A 23,812-nucleotide genomic window follows, 5' to 3' on the forward strand; every position below is an offset into this window, starting at 1 on the left:
GTATTTAATGTAATGATGATATATGTTTACCATATATTATCATAGAGGGAGTATGATAAGAGAACAAGGGAGTAGTTTCGCAGGTTTACATGATCTTTAAATAAGACTAAGAAGGGAAGAGGAAAATCTATTAGGAGAAAAGAGAAAAGGTGAGGGAAATTATCTCAATTTGGATGTGCAAGTAGAAGATTATACAAACAAAATGGAAGTAGAGGAGGGAACAGGTAACACTTGAGCCTACTTTCACATCTGAATTGGCCAAAGGATGAAAAAATACCTATACAGAGAAATGCATATATTTGAAAAATATATGGTCTGTACCCAGGTCTCTGCATACAGGAAAAAAAAAATGTCATTATAAAAGAAAACAAGAGGAAAAGGGGAGATTAAATAGGAAGAAACAAGAGACAAATTTGTCCTAAGTAAAATAAACTTCACATACAAACTTCTTGAAAAAAAGATAAAAGAAGGCAGGGGTGGGGCAGAGCTTCTATCTAAATCCTTTCTTGCCCTCAGACTATTTCTTTCATGAAATGGCCTCAGACTTAGTGCTTGACTAAAAAACCCAAGAATATTGGGAGTACAACACATTACCAACAGAAGAAAATCCTCGAAATTCGCCAGAAAAGGTCTGGTTTTGCTCATGGGAGGGGGGGCAATTATACTAGGCATAGACCTCAGGCAGTGAGAGAGCATGGAAGGCACCTAATGCTGAATAGATGAAGAGGGGGAGGCTGAGGTGTGGCCTCAGTCAGCGGAAAAATTGCGGGGAGAATTTTACCACAGTATGAGCTACTTTGTTCTGCCAGCAAGCCAGTAGATCAGCAGAGAAGCTATAAACACAAGGGGTAAAGACTAAAACCCCAAAACACTAGGGTCTCTTAGGACCTGGCCACACCCACCCAGCACCCGGAGTGACAGCATACATTGAGTCAAAGAGTGCAACCCCTGTGCAGACGTAGTATAGCTATTTCTGTCTTTCTGCTGCTTCACTGCTATTTCCTGTTGTCTCTACAGGAAATACAGAAGAGGAACGAACGTTGTAATGCCATACTGCCTAAAAAGCAGTCCACACTTGCTTTTTTTGTTTCTTTGTTTCCTTTGTCAAAATGAGTAAAAAGTTAAAGTGAGCTCTAACTATAGATAACTTCTATAGGATAGAGAGCAGACTTCAAACCCTGAGGAGAATAAAAACTGATTGTCTCTAGATGACACCCCAAAGGGGGATATGATCTGATCCCCACCACACAGGCTCTCATAGAAGAAATTTTAAAAGCTCTTACAAGAGAACTAGAAGAAAAATGGGGAAAGGAAAGAGAAGCTTGGCAAGAGGGTCTGGATAAGTCATCCCGTTCATTAAAAGGAAGAGTGGATAAAGAAACCAAATCCCTGAAAAACAGAATTAATGAATTGGAAAAGGTAAATAATTTCAAGGAAAACAAAATTAGTGAATTGGAAAAAGAAAATAGCTCTCTAAAAAAAAGTTGGCAAAATGGAAAAAAGTTTTATAGAACAAAACAACTCACTTAAAAACTGAATTGGACAATTACAATAGACCTGGAAAATAGATCTAGGAGAGATAATCTGAGATATTGGACTTCCTGAAAATTATGATGAAAAAGCCTAGACACTATTTTTAGTATCATAAAAAAGAACTGCCCAGATATAGATACCCTATCCTATAAACAGAGGGTAAAATAGACATTGAAAGAATTCATCAATCACCTATTGAAAGAGACCCCAAAATCAAAACATTATGGCTAAATTCCAGAACTATCAGACCAAGGAAAAAAATAGTATAAGCAGCTGGGGGAAAAAAAGGAGGAGGAGCCACAATAAGGATTGCTCAGGATCTAGCAGCATCCACATTAAAGGAATCTCATATTCTGAAAGGCTAAGGAACTTGGTATGCAGCCAAGAATAACTTACTCAGCCAAAATGAAATTTTTTCCAGGGAAGAAGATGGACATTCAATGAAATAGATGAATTTCATCTATTTCTGATGAAAAAAAAAATGGAAATAAACAAAGAGTTTGATCTCCAAATATAGGACTCAAGAGAAACATAAAAAAGTAAAAAGATATCTTAGGAACTATATTTCTGGTATGAGTATATATAAATAATACATGTATTAATTTGGTTTTATTGTTATAAGAAAAAAGGTAAAAAAGAAAAGGTATGTGCCAGTAATTGGATATAGCATTGGAAAGATAATAGCAGGAAAACAAATTTCAGCAAATGCCCAGTCCTGGTGCTAAGTAGCCTCTTTAAGGCTTCTTTATAAAGAAAGTATAAGAGAAAAGCAAACATGCAATTAAAAATAATTACTGGGATCAATTCATCCAAGAAACAGAGAAGAGCAAAACAGATTAAAAAGCAGAATCCAACAATATATTTCTTTCATGAAAAACTGTTGAATCATAAAGATTCACATACAATTAAAACAAGGCATTGTGGTAAAATACATTATGCCTCAGGTGAAGTAAAAAAAAAAAAAAGAGAGCAGATTAGGCAAAGTAATAGCAAAAAACAGACTTAAATGATAGAAAAAACTACTTTTTGTTGCATATGTAGAGGGCTGAAACTCTGCATCAGATAAGAGAGCACTTAAGGCTATCTATTTGATGTGAGACAATGGCTCTATTAGCATATATTTGGAGAATGGCTCTCCTCACCATTGGTGCTTGCTGAATGTTTGGTAGTGAGATAATCATAGGCAATGATCGGAGGATGGAAGGAGAGAGTCAGAAACACTTGATAACAGGAGGAGGAGAAGAAAGGCTAGAGATTCCAGACTCTAGAATCCAGGAGAGATCTTTGGCAAGCTTTGTGGCAGTATGTTTGCCTCCTTCACTTCTCTCCCTAAAGACCAAGACTTAAATTTATCCTGACTCTGGCTGACCCTGAAGCCCTCCAGAGAGCTAGCCCATACTCTACAACTATGTTAATTAAGTATTGGATTAATAAGGGCAGCTAAGCAACACAGTAGATAGAGTATCAGGGCTGGAGCCAAGAAAACTTGAGTTCAAATCTGGCCACTTAACACTCTTTGCCTCAGTTTCCTCATCTGTAAAATGAGGCTAGAAAAGAAAATGACATACTATTACAGCATCTTTGCCTAGAAAACTCAAAATGTGATCATAAAGAATTGGACATTATTGAAAAATTATTAAACAAGAACTGGATTAATACAAATTAATACAAACACAAAACATGATATAACAAATGATATGGTATTAAATAATTAAAGGAAATAATAAAAGTGTTAAAGAGAAAAATAGTAAAATTTTGATACTGATAATATTGAGGATCCCAATTTACTAGTCTATAATAGAGACAAAGCTTCCAAAGAAGAAATGAAGGCTCTGAATAGAATTTTAGAATACTGAAGTTAATAAAAATCTCACAAACAAATGTAGCAAAATAGAAAAATAAAATAACATTCAACAAAAAGACAGATTAAAAATTACTTGGAAACTAAGTTACTTAATCCTATGGAATGGGTTGGTCGAATGGGTAAGAGAAACAATAATTTCATTAAAGACAAATGACAGGATTCTGGGAAGAAAGCAGAGTAGATCAGAAAACTTTTGGCTCTCCAAATTTCCTCCATAGAAAAATAAAGAAAAAGTAAAGGAAAATAAGGTAAATTAATTATTCTAAGACAACTGTGACCTCTAGGCACAAAGGTTCACCTTAATAAGACACTTCCATGCCAACTCTATGGAATCAACAAACAAACCAGCCTTAGGAATTTCTATCTCTTGGACAATGTTAGAGGGATTCCAAGCAATGCTAGTGTTGACCAGAAAAAGCTACAACATAGTTGGTGAGTGCAGTAAGTAAGGCATGGAGACCCTGTTGGTGGTGGGCTACTATTTTTGCCTAAAATAAACCATTAATATAGTTAAGATACTAAAGCTATCACATTAATGAAAGCCTCACATTAATGAAAACATCTATGTATTAGGTTAAAGCAGCAGTAGTGGCAGACAAGCTATATTCCCTATTAGTAGGAAGATTACTTGAGAAACAATGTGGTAAGCAGATCTGGTATCAATACAAGCAGCCCTTGAGAATGGGTTGACAACAGATCATTAAAGAAGGAAAAACTAGTCCAGGTTGGAAATAGAGCAAGTCATGAGGCAGCAGAGCCAAGATGGTGTACTAAAGGCAAGAACTTGCCCCCAAACTACTCCAAATAATCATTTTTTTTTTATTTTAAATTGTCAGAATACCCAAAAAGGGAGCATAGAACATTTTCCAACCTAAGACAATTTAGGTCAGCAGAAAAAGTCTGTGAAACCAGGGTGGAAGTCCAGCAATGCAGTCTTGATGCAAGCCATACCAGCACAGCCATTCTGAATCAGCATCTGCACTAATAGTTTTTAGACCTCTCACACCAGAAATACCAAAGAGAAACAAGACAGGTCAATAGAAAAGGTCTGTGATACCAAGGTGGGAATCCAGTGCACAATCCCAGTACAGGCTACAAAAGCATAGCCCAGTCCAGCCCTGGCACCAATGTTGGCAAAACAGGACTCTCATTAGAATACTAGATCTTATAGCTACAATAATCTTACAGTGGCACTCCTAACAATTCCAAGGTAGAAAACAGTGCTTATGGTCAAGGCCCTAGAGACATCTCTGAAAACAGCTGCACAAAATCCCTGAAGTTTGGGACAGTGAAACCTGTACTTTAAAAACAAGCCCTACTTTAACAGTTAAAAGTTAAAAGCCAGGTAATCGACTAGGAAAATGTGGAGACAACAAAAAATGTGGGGGGCAGAGCCAGGATGGTGGAGAGGACACATGCTTTATTCCGGGCTCCCCTCGACCCTCACTCACTAATGACCTAATTCAGCCTCAGAAATAGTACGACACATTTCCAGCTGAAAATAACTTAGATTGCCAGAAAAGGTCTATCTTGATCGGGTGGGAGGAGGCCAGCACAGGCAGGGAGGCAGAACACAAAGGCTATCCCACGCTGATCCAAATAGGGTCAGGGGCAGTCTCTAAGGGTGGAGAATTTGCAAGGAAGACTCTACCACAGGTTGTCTGGTCTGCTTTGATTGCAAAGCAGTAGATCAGCAGAGAAGTTATACAAACACCAAAGGTAAAATGTACCCCCAAACCCCAAGATCTGGCCACACCCACCTAGTCCCAGAAGTGACTCAGCACAACCACAGTGCAGCTGCACAGCCACAGTCCATGGTGCAGGGCTCTGCTCAGGGCAGCCACTAGTGGGGTTCTGCCCATAGCAGTTACACTTCTGGCCGGGGGAGGGGGGAGAGGAGGGCATCCTCCCAGAGGAATAATACATTCCCAGCAGCATGGCCACTCTTTGCAGCCCATTTGCAGGACAGCTACTGTCTATCTGTCCCTATTCTGTAGAGGAAGCTGAGAACCTCCTTGCCCTAAAGGCAGACCCTAAGGACTTTAAAAAAAAAAACAAAAAAAAAGCCAAGCAAGCTCTAACTATAGATATTTTCTATACAGAAAGAGAGCAGATTTCCAACCCTGAGGAGACAATAGCAGACAAATCTTCAGACAAAACCCCAAAGGGGTATCTTAAAAGAAAGTTAGAAGAAAAATAGGGAAAGGAAAGAGAAGCTCTGCAAGAGAGTATAGAAAAGGCATATAACTCATTAAAAGAAAGATTTCATAAAGTGGGAAAAGAAAACTTCCTGAAATGTGAAATGGAAAAGGTAAAGAACTCCCATGGAGACAGAATGTGTGAATTGGAAAAGATAGGATTTGTGAAATGGAAAAAGAAAATAACTCATTAAAAAAAATTAGTGAAATGGAAAAAAATTCCATAGAGCAAAATAACTCATTTAAAAATTCAATTGGAAATGTACAAAAAGAAGTTTAAAAAAAGCTAATGAAGAAAATAACTCATTAAAAATCAGAACTGAACAAATAGAAACGAATGATTCGTTGACATATCAAGAATCAGTCAAGCAAAACCAAAAAAAAGAAAAAAATGTTAAATATCTACTTGGAAAAACAACAGACCTGGAAAATAGATCTAGGAGACATAATCTGAAGATTATTGGACTTCCTGAAAATTATGATGAAAAAAAGAGCCTATACACTATTTTACAGGAAATCAAAGAGAACTGCCCAGATGTAATAGAATCAGAAAGTAAAATAGGTATTGAAAGAATTCATTGAATACCTTCTGAGACCCCAAAATAAAAACTCCAAAGAATATTGTGGCTAAATTTCAGAACTATCAGACTAAGGAAAAAATATTACAAGCAGCCAGGAAAAAAAAAAAAAAAAAAACAAATACCAAGAAGACACAATAAGGATCACTCAGGATTTAACAGCTTGCACATTCCACAGGATCGCAGGGCCTGGAATATGATATTCCTTAAGGCAAAAGAACTTGGAATGCAGCCAAGAATAAACTACCCAGCTTCCATTGAATAAGATGGACATTCAATGAAACAGGTGAATTCCATTTATTCCTAATGAAAAAACTAAAGCTAAACAAAAAATTTGACCTCCAAATATAGGCTGCAAGAGAAGCATAAAAGATAAAAAGAACTCTTGAGAACTGTATTTCTGTTATGGGTATACATAAAGAGCATGCATATAATTTGATTTTACTGTTATATTTTTTTAAAAGGGAAGTAAAAGTGGAAAGGGGATTGTATCAGAAAAAAGGAAAAGAGGAGACAAAAAGAAATTACATCCCACAAAGAGGCAAAGGAAACTATCATATTTGAGGGAATTAAGGGAGGAGGAGGAACATTGTGTGAATCTTACTCTCATCAGATTTGGCTTGAAGAGAAAATATTAGACATATTTGGTTTACAGAGAAACTTCTCTCACCTCATTAAAAAGTGGGAGAGGAAAAGGGAAAAGGAAAAGAGTAGGCTAAATAGAAGGGAATACAGAAAAAAATAAAGGAAAGGTATAAGAAAGAGGGAAAGACTCAACAGGGGTGGGAAGGATTCTAAAAAGGGAGAGCTGTGATGAGGCAAGTGGTGCCCTTAAGTTTAATACTGGGGAGGAGGGTAAGGTAGGAAGAAAAAGAGGATAATAAGATGGCAGAAAATACAGAATTAGTAATTTTAACCATAAATGTGAATGGAATGAACTCTCCCATAAAGTGAAAGTAGATAACAGACTGGATCAAAAACCAGAATCCTACAACAGGCTGTTTGCAGGAAACACATTTAAAGCAGGGTGATACATACAGAATAAAGGTAAAAGGCTGGAGCAAAATCTAGTATGCTTCAGGTAAAATAAAAAAGCAGGGGTAGCCATCCTTATCTCAGATCAAGCAAAAGCAAAAATTGATCTAATTAAAAGAAGAAACCATATCTTGCTAAAGGGTAGCACAGACAATGAAGCAATATCAATACTAAACATATATACACCAAGTGGTCTAGCATCTAAATTCCTAAAGGAGAAGTTAAGAGAATTGCAAGAAGAAATAAAACAACTTCCTAGCTGTGTGACCTTAGGCAAGTCACTTAACCCCAGCCTCAAAAAGAAAAAAAGAAAAAAAAAAAAAAGAAATAAAACAGTAAAACTATAATAGTGGGAGATCTCAGCCTTGCACTCTCAGAATTAGATAAATCAAACCATAAAACAAAAAAGAAAGAAGTTAAAGAGACAAATAGAATATTAGAAAAGTTAGGTATGATTGATCTTTGGAGAAAACTGTCTCAGCAGTTCATGTTACCTATACAAAAATTAACCATATTAGGACATAAAGACCTCAAAATTAAATGCAGAAAGACAGAAATAATAAATGCATTCTTTTCAGATAATGCAATAAAAAGTATATACAACAAAAAGCTTGGAAAAGTAATTGGAAACTAAATAATCTCATCCTAAAGAATGAATGGGTGATAAAGATATTTTAAAGAAGGTAAAGGGACCTGTATGTGCAAGAATGTTTGTGGCAGCCCTCGTTGTAGTGGCCAGAAACTGGAAACTGAGTGAATGCCCATCCATTGGAGAATGGCTGAATAAATTATGATATATGAATATTATGGACTATTATTGTTCTGTAAGAAATGACCAGCAGGATGATTTCAGAAAGACCTGGAGAGACTTACATGAATTGATGTTGAGTGAAATGAGCAGGACCAGGAAATCATTATATACTTCAACAACAAAACTATATGATGATCAATTCTGATGTACATGGCCCTCTTCAACAATGAGATGAACCACATAAGTTCCAATAGAGGAGTAATGAATTGAACCAGCTACACTACACTCTGGGAGATGACTATGAACCACTGCATAGAATTCCCAAAGCCTCTTATTTTTGTCCACCTGCATTTTTGATTTCCTTCAAAGGCTAATTGTACCCTATTTCAAAGCCTGATTCTTTTTGTACAGCAAAATAACTATTTGGACATGTATACATATATTGTATTTAACTTATACATTAACATATTTAACATGTATTGGTCAACCTGCCATCTAGGGTGAAGGAGGAGAAAAGTTGGAACAAAAGGTTTTGCAGTTGTCAATGATGAAAAATTAGCCATATATATATCTTGTAATAAAAAGCTATTAAAAAAAAAGAATGAATGGGTAAAACAGCAAATCATAGACACAATTAATAATTTCACCCAAGAGAATGACAACAATGAGACAACATACCAAAATTTGTAATAAGGGGAAATTTTACATCTCTAGAGACTTACTTGAATAAAATAAAGAAAGAGAATTGGGCTTGCAACTTAAAAAGCTAGAAAAAGTTCAAATTAAAAACCCCCAATGAAATACTAAACTTGAAATTCTAAAAATTAAAAGGAGAAATTAATAAAATTGAAAGTAAAAAAAAAACTATTGAATTAATAAATAAAACTAAGAGTTGGTTTTATGAAAAAACCAACAAAATAGATAAATCTTTGGTAAATTTGATTAGAAAAAGGAAAAAGAGAAATCAAATTATTAGTCTTAAAAATGAAAATTTCACTAAAGAGGAAATTAAAGCAATAATTATGATTTACTTTGCCCAACTTAACACCAATAAATTTTTTTATTAATTTTATAATTATAACTTTTTTTTTTGACAGTACATATACATGGATAATTTTTTACATTATCCCTTGACTCACTTCTGTTCCGAATTTTCCCCTCCTTCCCTCCACTTTCTCCCCTAGATGGCAGGCATTCCCATACATGTTAAATATGTTATAGTATATCCTAGATACAATTTATATATGCAGAACCGAATTTCTTGTTGTACAGGAAGAATTGAACTTGGGAAGAAAAACAAAAAAATGCAAACAGTTTACACTCATTTTCCAGTGTTCCTTCATTGGGTATAGCTGATTTTGTCCATAATTCATCAATTGGAACTGAATTAGATCTTTTGTTGAAGATATCCACTTCCATCACAATGCATCTTCATACAGAATTTTTGTTGAAGTGTACAATGATCTCCTGGTTCTGCTCATTTCACTCAGAGCATCAGTTCATGTAAGTCTCTCCAAGCCTCTCTGTATTCATCCTGCTGGTCATTTCTTACAGAACAATAATATTCCATAACATTCATATACCATAATTTACCCAAGCATTCTCCAATTGAGGACGCCAATTAATTTGATAATCTAAGTGAAATCGAGGACGATCTTCAAATATATAGGCTTTCCAGATTAACAGAGGAGGAAGTAAATTGCTTAAATAGTCCCATTTCAGAAAAAGAAATAAAACAATCAACTCCCTAAGAAAAAATATCCAGGACCAGATGGATTTACATGTGAATTCTACCAAACATTTAAAGAACAATCAGCCACAATGCTATATAAACTATTTGAAAATTTGAAATTTGGAAAAACTATTTTGAAAATTTGAAATTTGGAAAAATAGGATTTTGAAAATCAAATAAGAGAGAGAGAGAGTAAAAATTAGGAAAATAATTGAAAAGTGGTTTTAAAAAAAAGATAGAGGAAAAATTAAAGAATTGAGAGAAGTGCAAAAGGAAATAGGAGAATGCTTTTAAAAGCAGAATTAAAAAGCAGAATTAGCCAATTGCGAAAGGAAGCGCAAAAGCTCCCTAAGAAAAATAAATCCTTAAAAATTAAAATTGAGCAAAGGGAAGCTAATAATTTTGTGAGAAATCAAGATACAATAAAATAAAATCAAAAAATGGAAAAATAGGAAACAAAGCATGTCAAATTTGGTTTGCATGCTGATCAGCAGTGGTTTCCAGCCTATGAATGGCTACTGCATTAATATCCTGGACAATATAGGGAGAAGCATTCTCAAAAGAAAAAGAAAAAAAAGGCAAAACAAAAAATAAAACAGTTCTTAAAATCTAGAGACCAAACTTACTGTATCTGAAGTTGGATTTGAACTCAGATATCCCTGACCCCAGGTCCAGTGCCCTAACCATTGTGCCAACTATAACTGCCTCCTAACTGCTCTGGGTATTCTCTCTGGCTATCCTTCATGCCTGCAATGCTTTTCCTCTTCAACAGTGATTTAGTAATCCTCCTAACTTCCTTTAATTACCAACTAAAATCCCACCTTTTACAAGAAGCTATTTCCCAAATCCTCATAGTTCTAGTGCCTTCCTTCTGCTAATTAATTATTTCTAGCTATTCCATGTATAGTTTGCTTTGTATATGTTTATTTGTATGTTGTCCTCCCAATTAAATTGTGAGCTCCTTGAGGACAGAGACTGTTTTTTGCCTCTTTCTGGATCCCCAATGCTTAGTACAGTGCCTGATACTTATAGAAAACAAGTAGGAACTATATGTTCTATTATTTCTTTCATTAAAAGTGAAATTGAAGCTCACAGAAACTAAGTACCTTGTCCATGGTTACATACCTAATAAGTGCCATTAGGTTTTTTTAAGTTCACAAAAGCATTCTATTATAAATCTAAACCTCACAGAAACCTCTCATTTTATAGGGGAATAATTGTAGAAAATTTAAAATACTTAGAATCAGAAAATATCAGAATTGTAAAGAGCTTTCAAGAGCATTTAAATTTAAGCCCTTTCCCATCAGTTTTGTCAGTTGTGTCTGACTCTTCATAACTCGATTCAGAATAGTTTGCCATATCCTCTCTCCAAATCACTCTGCAGATGAGGAAACTAAGGCAAATAAGATTAAATGATTTGTCCAGGATCTCTGAGACCAGATTTGAACTCAAGAAGATAAGTCTTTCTGCTTTGAAATTAAAGCCCAAAGAAGTCCCATGGTCAACCATGGTCACACAGATAGTAAGTGGAAAAGAGTAATTTTAAATCCTGGTTACTTCATTTCCACTTCACAAAGTTCTCAGTATATAAGTATATTTAAATAGAAAAACAGGCTAATACAGCAGGCAAGATATATTCACCAAAAAAAAAAAAAATGAATGTTGGAGGGGATGTGGAGAAACTAGGATACCAATACATTGTTAGTGGAGTTGTGAACTAATCAAACCATTCTGGAAAGTAATTTGGAAACTATACCCAAAGGACTATCAAACTGTGCATACCCTTTGACTCACCATTGTTTCTACTGGATCTATATCCCAAAGAGATCATTAAAAAGAGAAAAGGATGCACCTGTGCAAAAATATATAGTTTAAATATATAAAAATATATATTTAGGTTTATAGAGGCAAAGAACTAGAAATTGAGTGGCTGTCCATCAGTTAAGGAATAGCTGAATAAGTTATGGTATATGAATAGAATCAAATATTATTCTATAAGAAATGATAAAGCAAGCTGATTTCAGAAAAGCCTGGAAAGACTTACATGAAGTGATGCTAAGTGAAGTGAGTAGAACAAAAAGAATACTGTATATAGCCAGATTATGTGATAATCAATTGTGATAGACTTGGATCTTTTCAACAATCTGGTGATTCAAGGCAATTCCAAAGATTTGTAATGGAAAGAGTCATTCACATTCAGAGAGAGAACTATGGAAAGTGATTATAGATCAAAGCACCTTTTTGTTGTAGATGTTATTTGCCTGGTTGGTTTTTCTTTCTCATGTTTTTTTCTTTTGATGTGATGTTTTTGATGTGATTTTTTTTGGCATATTGATGAATATGGAAATATATTTAGAATTACACATTTAGCCTTTGTTAGACTGATTGCTGTCTAGGGGAATGGGAGAGGGAGAAAAATTTGGAACACGAGGTTTTGCAAAGGTAAATGTTGAAAACTATCTTTGCATGTATTTTATTGTTTAAAAAAAAAAAGAAAAGAAAATCTTCACCTTCATTTTATATAAGCAAGTAATTACTTGCAATTGAAAAATTACTCGGACCAAATGTATCCAGAGCAAGGACTATGACTCCATAGTCATATGGATCACAACATAATATTATCACTTTTGTTGCTATTATTTGCTTGCATTGTTTTGTGGGGTGTTTTTCCTTTTTAATCTGATTTTTCTTGTGTAGCAAGATAATTGTGGAAATATATATAGAATTGCACATGTTTAATATATATTGCCTATATATTGCATTACTTGCCATTTAGGGGAGGGGATAGAGAGAAGGGAGAGAGAAAAAAAATTGGAACACAAGATTTTGCAAGGATGAATGTTGAAAAATTATCTATGCATTGTTTTTTTAATTGTTAATATTTTTAATAGTTTTTATTTACCAGATATATGCATGGGTAATTTTACAACATTGGCAATTATGCATTATGTTTTAAAAATAAAAAGTTTTTTGAGACAGCTAGGTGGCGCAGTGGAGCCCTGAAGTCAGGAGTACCAGAGTTCAAATCTGACCTCAGACACTTAACACTTCCTAATTGTGTGACCCTGGGCAAATCAGTTAACCCCAATTGCCTTAGCAAAAAAATAAATAAATAAAAAGCTTTTTTTTTTTTTTTTTTTTTTTTTAAGAATTACTCAGGAAAAAATATTTTTAATACAAAACTTCCAGTCTGCAAATATTTCTTTGAGTATTATTTAAGGTTTATCTGTTCCTCAGAAAATAAAAATAAATAAATAAAAATCATCTTAAGGTAAGTTTCTCTTTAAGAAATATCCTAATAAGACTCTACAAAATATAATTTAATTTGCTCAGTGTATGCTGAAGATAAACTCAATCTTGGAATAAACTTGACAGAACCTATATGACGAAACATTTTAATGAAATTACAACAATATTTATGAGGTTAATGTGTTGGAATGTAAAGAGAATATACATGTAGAAACCTCAATACCCTCGCCATTTCCCCACAATTACTCTTTTCTTTAAATCTATAGCATGTGTCATATAGGATTTGAATAGTTCTGAGAGCATTCTGATTCTATTTCTCCTTGCTTAAATAACTAAAGTTTCTTTTGGCTTATATGACAGTACAGTTATCCTTCCATATTATAAGCATTAAGGGCATGGTATTCATATAAAATTTTTTGACCCTCCCTTTGTACCAGAGAAATCTGAAATTTTTTTTTATGGGGTGTTTATAATATCTTATTGACAATTTTGATTATTTGGTCACAGGCTCTGTTATCTGTTGATCCTCCCCTGTTGTCTTCAGTATCCACAAAACTACCATTTAATTTCTTATGCTGACCCATGATATATTGAAACATGAAGGGAAAAGTCGTGATGCAGAAGGAAAACTGGTTTTTGATAATGCAGCCCTCTTCCAGCCCCTTCAACTCTATTCTAAGAATGAATTATTTCTATACCATCTGATTTAGGAGAAAAGATTAATTATTTCTTCCTCCATAAATGATACATTAGAAGAGTTGTGGGCAACACAGTTTAACTTCCATAAATTATTCCTTGGTTAAACACTTGTTTGAAAAGGAAAAGTAGAATAATAAAGGAGAAAAAAATCCCACCTGGTTTTTCAAAGTGCTCTTCAAAGGACAGAGTTCTGGATAAAACAAGTATTAGTGCTTCTTTAAACTGGTCGAAGTATACCTAAGTGGAAAAAAATTGAATTAATTTGCCATTCAATAAATAAACAAGCACATAAATAATAAGCTTAAGGAAAGTCACAATTTCTCTTTACTTTGGGTTTGGTTTTTTTTCTCCTGATTTTTTCTAAAATATAGGAGAGGAAAAAAAGAAGAATTTTTTTAACCTTACTACCATTAATTGCAAAATAGATATTCCTCCATTTGCTAAAAAGAAAGTTATTTGGTAAAAACAAGAAACAAAACAAAAAAAAAAAACCTTTTGCAATATTACAAAAATAATTTTCCATTTTTCTTTATGTTTAAGGCAAATCGGCACAAACTACAGCAGAAAAAAAATGAGGGAAAACTCCTTAAGGATTGTGAGACACTAGAATAATTTACTTGAGTGACATTATTTCAGCCTGCTTTTCATATTATTGAGTAAAAAAGCAATTATCTTTCCCAAATGATTTGACTCTGGTTAGAAGCAGGGAATAGATTTTTCCCTCTCTTGATCTATTTCAGTCTGAGGATTTTGTAAACATAGATGAACAAGAAGAGCATTTATTTTTAACTATTTCTTCAGTTCCATTAAATAAAATTGTCTGGCTGAAAAGGAAGTTCATCAAGAAGCTAAAAGATGACAGTATAAATATGTATACATATATTGGACGTAATATATTTAACATGTATTAGACTAACTGCCATCTACAAGAAGGGGGGCGGGAAGGAGGGGAAAAATGTGAAATGCCAAATTTTGCAAGGGTCAGTGTTGAAAAATTATCCATGCATATGTTTTGTAAGTAAGAAGCTATAATAATAATATTAATAATTAATATAATAATAATAATAAAAGAAATTAGCACTAATATTACATTCAATGCCAAAATGTTTTATGGAATAAAAGTCTCCTTTACTGTTATCAAATTTATTTTTACTGTAGATAATTTAACTTTATGTAACCTCATATCTGAAAAAGAGGGAAACATGAAATTCTCTTATTTTAGGATAGAATTATCTAGGATAAACCACTTTAATTCTAGAATAATTATTAATAGTTTTTAAATGTGTATGGTTGTCAATAGGAAAGTGAAAATGAGATTCTGTTTTTGTTTTTTGAAATGGGGTTTTTAAGATATATTAATCACAAAACAAGGTATTTTCTACTTATACTTCTTTAAATTATGTTTTAGATAAGTGTAGAGTTGGATTAAGGAAGACTTGCACACAAGTCCTATTTTTTGGCCTTAGACACTTTAGATGAGTCAATTAGCCTCTCAGAGTACAAACCAACTTGATCCTCCTTATCAAGGAACTCTCCATCTCCGTTGCGGGGATGAGGAAGCAAGAAGTTATACTTCTTGAAGAATTTATACTCTGGAACCTTCCCAGAGAATGGATATACCACTTTCCTAACTATTGTTTTTAATATGTCCTTTAAATATTAACACGAGCTATATGACCAAAAATTTTTGCCCATTCGAAAAGACAAGAAATTTACTCAAAGTTTAACATTTCAATAATACATTTTTAATCAGGTGAATAAAGATGTCATTAAAAAGAAAAGGGAAATCACAATTCTTATCTGTCTAAAACTAATACTTTCATAATATTGGATTTTACTTGCTTGAATCAACAAGGGATGTGTTTTTTTAAAGGATACTATCTTTGTACTTATGGGCTTTTTAAACTAAAAAAACAAAACAAAACAAAACAAAAAAAACATTTTAAAGGCATTAATTGATTAAATTTTTAAAAATCCTTCCAAGTTGAGGATCACTCTTTTTTTCAACTGGGAATTATGATCCTAAGAAGTGAACTAAGGCTCTAAGGCACAGCCACCTGGCATCAATTAATCCATTTTGGTGTATTAGAGTAGATACAAGTTTAGACTACTTTATTCCTTTATACACACACACACACACACACACACACACACACACACACACACGTAACCCAAGTCTCTTCACAATAAATGTGGAAGCTGTGGAGCAAAATATTTTAAGAATCTGGTTTCGTTCATAAATTTTTTTGATATTCTACATGCCAATATATTAATGCTCCATTCCTTACTCAACAAGAAATTCCTTGAAATAAAGAATTAATTTTTTAAAATTTTTTTAAAGGACAAAAAAAAAAAATTGTTACAAAAGCTAATCTCAAAGCACATGGATTATCCTGCACTGATAAGATTCCACCTCTACAAAAAAGGGAGTAGGATACTTAAGTCCCTACCAAATTCAGTCATTAAAGTTATAGAGGATTAAGTATTTTTTATATCTTTCCATTTTTCCATACTGTCTCCCTCATTCTCTTATTTGCATCTACATAAATTCACATAACTCTTTCTATAGTTCTATGAATTTTTCATGTTCCCTTATATTCCATTAGCATCAACTTTGTTTCCATTTCTTTGCTACTACAAAAAATGCTGGATTTACTATGCTCTATTTAGGAGTTTTTATATTTGAGCACCTTGTGATTTATGACTAGCAGTAGAGTCACTATGAACCTAACTCAAACAGACTTGTTGAAAATTAAAATAGAGGGACAGCTAGATGCACAGCCCTAAAAGCAGAAGGACCTGTGTTCAAATCAATCCTCAGACACTTGCTAGCTGTGTGACCCTGGGCAACTCACTAAACCTCAATTGCCTTATCAAAAAGATTAATAGTTTGTAATTCATATAATTGTTTGAATTGAGTGTTTGTTCATATTGTTTGACTACTTCCATATTAATATTTTAATTTTCTTATGTTTACTTATATATCATAGATATCAAATCCTCAATTAAGAAAGTTGATATAGAGAATTTTTCCTAGTTAACTACCAATTATCTAGTGGCATTAATTTTGTTCAAACAAATGCTTTTCAATTTCATGTGACTGTAGTTATCTATTTTACATTCCTTGCTTGTCTAGGAATTCTCTCCCCCTCTCTCCCCATAGTGGTAAAAAGATATGATTCCTTTTTTGTTTTTTAATAAGATAGTAAGACCCTTAATATTAAGTCTTTCTGTTCATTATGATATATGTCTACATTCTGTCAGGCAATTTTCCCAATAGTTTTTTCAAGTAGAGAGTTCTTTCCTAGGTAATTCATGTTTTGGGATTTATTGTACATTTATTGTTCAACTATTTTTGTTTCTTTAAAAAAGTCTGTTCCTTTGTTATTAAATATGAAATGTATGAAGAGGAAATAATGAGTAAAAATTTTAGAAAGCTAGGATGGGACTAGACTAGGAAGAGCTTTAAATGTGAAAGAACAATTTATATGGGATCATAGAGATCATAGAGAACAAATGGAGTTCACTGAATAGGGAAATAAACAAACTTGCTGGTACGTGATTTATTGTGCTATAAGAAATGATGAAGAAAATGGTTTCAGAAAAATTTGGGAAAAGCTTATATAAACTGCTGCAAAAAAAAAAACTAAAAACAATATTGTAAGAATAATCAACTATGAAAGACTTAGCTACTATGATCAATGCAATACCATACAAAGACTATTCCAAAAGACTCATGATGAAAAATGTCATCCATCTCCAGAGATGCAGAGTGAAGACTAAAGTATAATTTTTTTCTCTTATTTTTTTGCTTTTTTTTTTTTTTTTTGTAATATGACCAATATAATTGATCACCTTCTCAATGGAAAAGGGGAGAACCAAAGAAGGAAGAAAATTTGGCACTCAAGTTTTTTTTAATGAATGGTTTAAATAACTGGTTTATAATTAATACAAAAATGTCAAAGCTGGCAACTAAGTGAATATGCAGAGTGAAGAAGAAAAAGGAATCAAAGATGATGCTGAAGCTTTGAACATGGAACTCATGTTTATTTTGTCAGTTTATGTCAGTAACCTATTAATCTTAAGCTTTTTCCAGGAAAAAAATAATTTGCAAACAGAATAGGCAGAGAATATTTTCTTCTCCCCCTTACTTTACTCACAAGAATGTAGTCCTATTGTCCCAGAGGTTAGTTAATTTGTGCCCTGAATTTCCTAACCTGCAAGTGAGTGGCAAGAGAAACCATAGTATATTAAAGGTAAAGGAAAGAAAGCCAAAGAAGTGTATTGTGTATGACTTTGATAGGAGAAATTAATATTTTGGCACTTTCTCCAAATACCTTTCCATCTCTGCCTTTTTGATTTCCTAAATTCCTGAGACTTCAGAGTTCCTACTCAGAGTAAAGGATTTATGCTTCAAACCATCATCATATGTAGACAGAGTGATCACTCCCTTTTCAACGTATTGCTATTAATACATTTATCTTGAGCTAGTCAGAGTGATTAATACATAATTATAAAATATGACCGTGGATCAAAGTCACTTTCTCTAAAAATGTCCAATCCTCCAAATTCCCACCTTCCCTCCTCCACAAGAAATTATGTGCCAGATGTAGATTAAGAACTTTACAGAAATATCAGTGGACTTTAACCAGTGGACTCACCCATCTCCCTTTGTTTAGGAGCACAAAAAAAATGTATGTGGGATTGGGGAAAGAAAGCATATATATGTTCAGCAGTGACTGTCCCTTAGGAGTGTCTTCAAAAAGGAGGATATGGTAAGTAGATGGCAGGGAAAAACAAATAAAAGTTGAAACATCAAATACATCATAAGAAAAAATAAATGCCCAGTGCTCTACAAGATAAAGCAAAAAAGAAAACAACTGACTAATATATAATGGATAATTTATCTAAATTAGTGAAAAAGACATTAATGGATTTTAAAAACTAAAATACTTAAGTGGACAAAAATGTAATAGAGGAAAAACAAAGGGAAATATCAAAAGAACACATGAATACTAAACAAATCAAAGCAAGTGACTTCAAAATCAGGAAGAGAAATGCCTAAGGATCATAGCTCTCCCAGAAAATCATGAAAAATTTTAAATTTTAAAACTGGCCAAATTTGTGGTCACAGCAAACAAATAATTGAAAGAATCCAAAGATTCTTTCTATAGGACCATACAAAACAAGCAAATACAAACATGCTTTAAACTACAAAAATAATTTTTTCAAGCTATCAAAAGAAAGATCTTAAAATATGAAGAAAAATTGTCCCATGGAATTTATGGAAGATAATGCATCCTAAAAATTAATGAAGTTCAACTGAAAATTATAAGCCTACTTACTAAAGAAAAAAAGAGACATTTTAATCATTATTCAAAAATACTCAACAGATTTGAGAATATTTGACTTGTAAATATCCTAAACAATAAAGTATAAGACAGCTAAATAAAACTATCAGGGAAATAATGACAACCATAGTAACTGTAACACAAATAATAATGGCTAACATTATTGTAAAGCACATTACATGTTGCATCATTTATTAGAGTAAATGTATTTTTATTTTATATTTTTAAAAATTGGGACTGAGATTAGGTGATTTGTGCAATGATTGTCTGAAGCAGGATTAAATTTTTCCTGACTCCCAATCCAATACTGTAATAAAATTCTTTTGTTGGTATTTTTAAACAAGAGACAAAAGGATAGGTTCAATCATTTATTAAGTACCTATTCTATTCTATATTATACTCTATAACACTGTGCTAAGAATTAGAGATATAAAGACAACAACAATAAAAAATATTCCCAGCTCAAAGTCTAATGAGGGAAATAACATGCTAACAACAATATATAAACAAATTATATTCCTTAGAAGGAAAGCTGTAGAGGGCTGAAACTGTGAATAGGTGCACTTGAATCAACCAAGCACTTAAGGAAAATAACTCTATTAGCATGTTTGGAATTTCTCTTCTCACAGTTAATGCTAACTCAATGCTTAGGGTTAAGAGAATTGTAAGGAGGGATTAGGGGGTGGAGTGAGAGGAGCCAGAGTCACTTTGGAGGAGGACAAGGGGAAGGGAGGTCCATCTATGGAAAGCCTGTGGCAGTTTGTTGATTCCCTTCATTTCTCCCCCTAAAAACAAAAGACTTTTTTGCTTATCCTGACTCTGGTTGATTCTGGGGCCTCCAGGTGGCTAACCCAGACTTCACATTTTGTCACCCAGTGTGTTTGCAATTATGGGTGTGCCACAAGAAATAAAAACAGATAATCGACCTGCATATACTTCTAAACATTTTGCGCATCTTTGTGTACAGATTTTATGTAATATTTTACATACCACTGGCAAACCTTTTAATCCTCAAGGTCAGGCAATAGTAGAGAGAAGAAACAGAAATATTAAGACACTCCTCCAAAAACAAAAGAAAGGGGGAGCCACAGGTAACCCTCGAGAACTTCTAAATTTAGCTCTTTATACTATTAACTTCTTGATTTTTGACAAAGATGCACTAGCTCCAGCGGACAGATTTTATAACGTGGCAGTGTCCAGTGCGAGCAGCTCCACTATCTTTAAATAATCGCCAGGTGATGTGGAGAGACCCAGAAAGTGGTGAATGAAAGGGACCAGATAAGTGAACTGCTTGGGAGAGAGGGTTTGCTTGTATCTCTACAGATGGAGAAGGAATCAGATGGGTGCCAACGAGCTATATTCGCCTTGTCCATTGGAGAGAGATAGAGGCAAATCCTTGAAACGAAGAAGAAGACCCAAGAAACATCGGATGGTTCCATCGCTGACTGTGCCCACCATTGAAAGAGCAGGAAGTTATGGCGTTTGACTCATGGACATCAAAAATTGTTGGACTTGAAAACCCTCAGGAATCATTGGATTCTCTGAGACATAAAGCTGCTGTAGGACTTGAAAATCCTCAAGAATCATTGGATTTTCTGAGAAATGATAAGACTGTTACAAGACTTCAAAAACTTGCAGGGATCATTGGATTCCTGGACACATGAAACAATGGACAATAGATTGATTTTGGACTATCTTTTGGCTGCTGAAGGAGACTTATGTGTGATTGTTATTTATATACCTTCCTTCTAGGACTTCTGGAAATCTATTACAAGACCATGTTGATTTATATTGTTTGTTATATCACTACTTGCATGTGCAATTCATGTTTGTTACACCACATTGAACCTGCACCAGCTGTGGGGAGAGTCATCACTAATAGCCTGTGCGATATTTCTATGTGCTTGTGTAATACCTCCCACGCTGATGGATTTGTGCATACCTGTTTCTAGTAAGACCCTTCAGCCCAGAAACCTGCTAACAATATCTGGCTTGACTCCCCACTTCCCTGTGGTGTTTTTCATCTCTCTTCCTAAGAAGACATCTCCTTTTTAGTGCTTTCACCTCCTTTCCTGAGAAGTCAGGGATGGTGTGACCACCTGTATTCTAAAACAAAAGAAAGCTGGAGATGTAAAGGGCTGAAACTCTGAATAGGTGCACTTGAAAAAGACAACAAAGCACTTAAGGCTAATTACCTATTAGACAATAACTATTAGCAGTTTGGAATTTCTCTTCTCATGGTTAATGCTAGCTCAATGCTTGGGGTTAAGAGAATTGTAAGCAGGAATTAGGGGGTGGAGTGAGATGAGCCAGAGTCACTTTGGAGGAGGACAATGAGAAGAGAGGTCCATCTGTGGAGAGCATGAGACAGTTTGTCGATCCCCTTCACTTCTCCATGTAAAGACCAAAAGACTTTTGCTTATCTTGACTCCAGCTGATTCTAGGGCTGCTGTCTTCCCAGAAATCAGCTGGGAAGCTGGATCACTGAACGTCTTTATTCTTGATCTTTTAAGGTCAAGGTCAGGGGGTTAGGTCTAGCAATTTCACACACATTTTCCTCCCTCAAACACCACGAGAGACTGACCAAGTGTCAGCGTCTCAATTTCCTCTTCTTCCTACTCCTCCCACACGTCACTTCCCCCTCTTTGTCCCACCAATCAAGTCAGCACAGAATAGCTGGGGAGGGTCAACCTTCAAACAAGTTAATAGGGAACCTTCCAATTGGCAATTAGTCTCACGTGCTTCATTATCCAAGTGCATTTGCTCAGTTCTAGCCCTTTACATAGGGCCTCCAGGGGGCTAACCCTGACTTCACAAAAAGCACTAAGTTTCTAGGGTTTCTTGTAAAAAGGAGGGCTTTTGCTAAGATTTAAGGAAGTTATGGCTGAAATTTTGCAAGTTGTTAAGTTTCAAATAGTTTTTAAGTTACCTTTCTTGAGTTCTCTAAGTAAATAATAATCATATACACAAAAAGAGGGTGATTTTCTTTCTTCTTTGACTTTGCTTAATACTTTTTCTTCTCATATTATGATAGCTAGCATTTCTAGCATAATAACTGAAGAGATAATTTTAGAAAAAGCCCTATTTATTTCTGTGCTTTCCAGTGTTTTTAACAGGAATAGGTAGTGTATATTTTTCAAAAGCTTTTTCTGAATGCATGGGAAAATCATAATTTTTTGTTTTTGTTTTTGTCATGTCTATAAGTTTCAAATAAGTTTATTATAATTTCTGTAGAACTGAAGCAGTGCTATATTCCTAGTACAAATCCAGCCTGGTCATAGTATATGATCTTTGTAATATAGTATCTGATTGTTAGTATTTTATTTTTAAATGTGCATCAACATTCATCAGGGAAATTGGTCTATAGTATTGTTTCAACTCTCCCTAGCTTAGATATTAAGATCTTATTTGAGTCATATAAGGTATTTAGTAGGATAATTTTCTTTCCATAATCTTTACCTAGAAGGGACAAGGATAAAGGAGTCAGAAAAAAAATTTTTTTTAAGATATTCTCCCCTTATATATAGTTGTAAAAGTTGCCTGACCTTGTTTTGTTTTTTTGTTTTTGTTTTTGTTTTTTATGGCATATTTGGGTAATAGGCACAATATCTATTCTTCTCTATTTATTTAAACATTTTCTTTCTGATTAAAACTTATTATTTATTAATTGAATGAAATTTACAAGATGTGGGTCAATGAATAAGAATAATTCTCAAATGAAGAATTGCATGTTTTTAATAACCATATGAAAGAATAATATATCTCTAAAATTACTCTTCAGAAATGAAAATCAAAATATCTGAAAGCCTTTCACAAATTAACAAAAGATGGCAATAGTTAACAAAATAGTAGCAAGAAAATTAGAGCAATATAGGTGTCACTATGGATAAAGCACTTGGAATCCTGAGGTCAAATTTGACATTAACCTCTGTTGCCTCAAGTTTTAGCACCCACTCTTCAGGATTGTTGTGAGGACCAAATGTAATAATTATCAAACAATGAGTATGGCACTCAATAAGCAATATTAATTACGATAAAAATATTAATTTTATATCATGATTATAGCACAAAAATAATACACTATGAGTAGAGTGCACAGAGAACAGAGAACTAGTTCAGCAACAAGAAAAGCAGAAACATAATTTTAACCATAATTTGTCAATAACAAAACCACTAACTGTTTCAACAGATGCAATCCTTAATTACATCATTGCAATAAATAGTCCCCTGGTAGGTAGGTTGGTCTGCTTCAAATTTCTCCCTACTCTATTTATAATACTACTACTCTATTATACCACCAAAGTGATTTTCCTAAAGTGCATGTTCAACCAATGTTTCTTCCTAAATGCCCATGGCTTACAATATCTATATTTCACAATCTAAGAAATAAAAAGCAGGATCCAAACAGACTAAAACAGATCCAAATTCAGATATCCTATCCAGAAGCATAACCCTAAAACAGCATTCTATCCTGTAATTAACAATGGAAGATTGAATAAACCAAAGGGGAATCAAGAGGACCCGAATTAAAAATTGACCTCAAAGTACTTAACATTTATTAGCTGAGTGACCTTGGGCAAGTCATTTAACTCCAGAGGCCTCATGAATAAATCAAAGCAAACAAAAATTACACTATAAAGAGCTGTTATGAATACAATATTACCCAAAGTAAAAAATCTGAAAAATAAAGAAAATTACTCAAAAACACTTGTAAGCAAAACTTCACAGCTTCAACACAGCTTCAACTAGAATTTCTAGAAGAAATGAAGCAAGATTTTTTAACAGTTAAAATTATTTTATAAATGAAATTAAACAGCAAAAA

At 33.7% G+C, this 23,812-nt stretch overlaps 1 protein-coding gene across 1 annotated transcript in view; it reads right to left on the reverse strand.

Moving 5' to 3' along the window:
- Positions 1-23,812, reverse strand: part of LOC141556484 (ninein-like) — a 112,502-nt gene that overhangs the window by 81,047 nt on the left and 7,643 nt on the right. Inside the window, exon 3 of the mRNA XM_074290670.1 lies at positions 13,795-13,876. Coding sequence (XP_074146771.1) covers positions 13,795-13,876 — 82 coding nt within the window. The remainder of the gene's footprint in view (positions 1-13,794; positions 13,877-23,812) is intronic.

The sequence above is a fragment of the Sminthopsis crassicaudata genome, chromosome 2 (genome assembly GCF_048593235.1).
Source record: "Sminthopsis crassicaudata isolate SCR6 chromosome 2, ASM4859323v1, whole genome shotgun sequence".
NCBI classification, from domain to species: domain Eukaryota; kingdom Metazoa; phylum Chordata; class Mammalia; order Dasyuromorphia; family Dasyuridae; genus Sminthopsis; species Sminthopsis crassicaudata.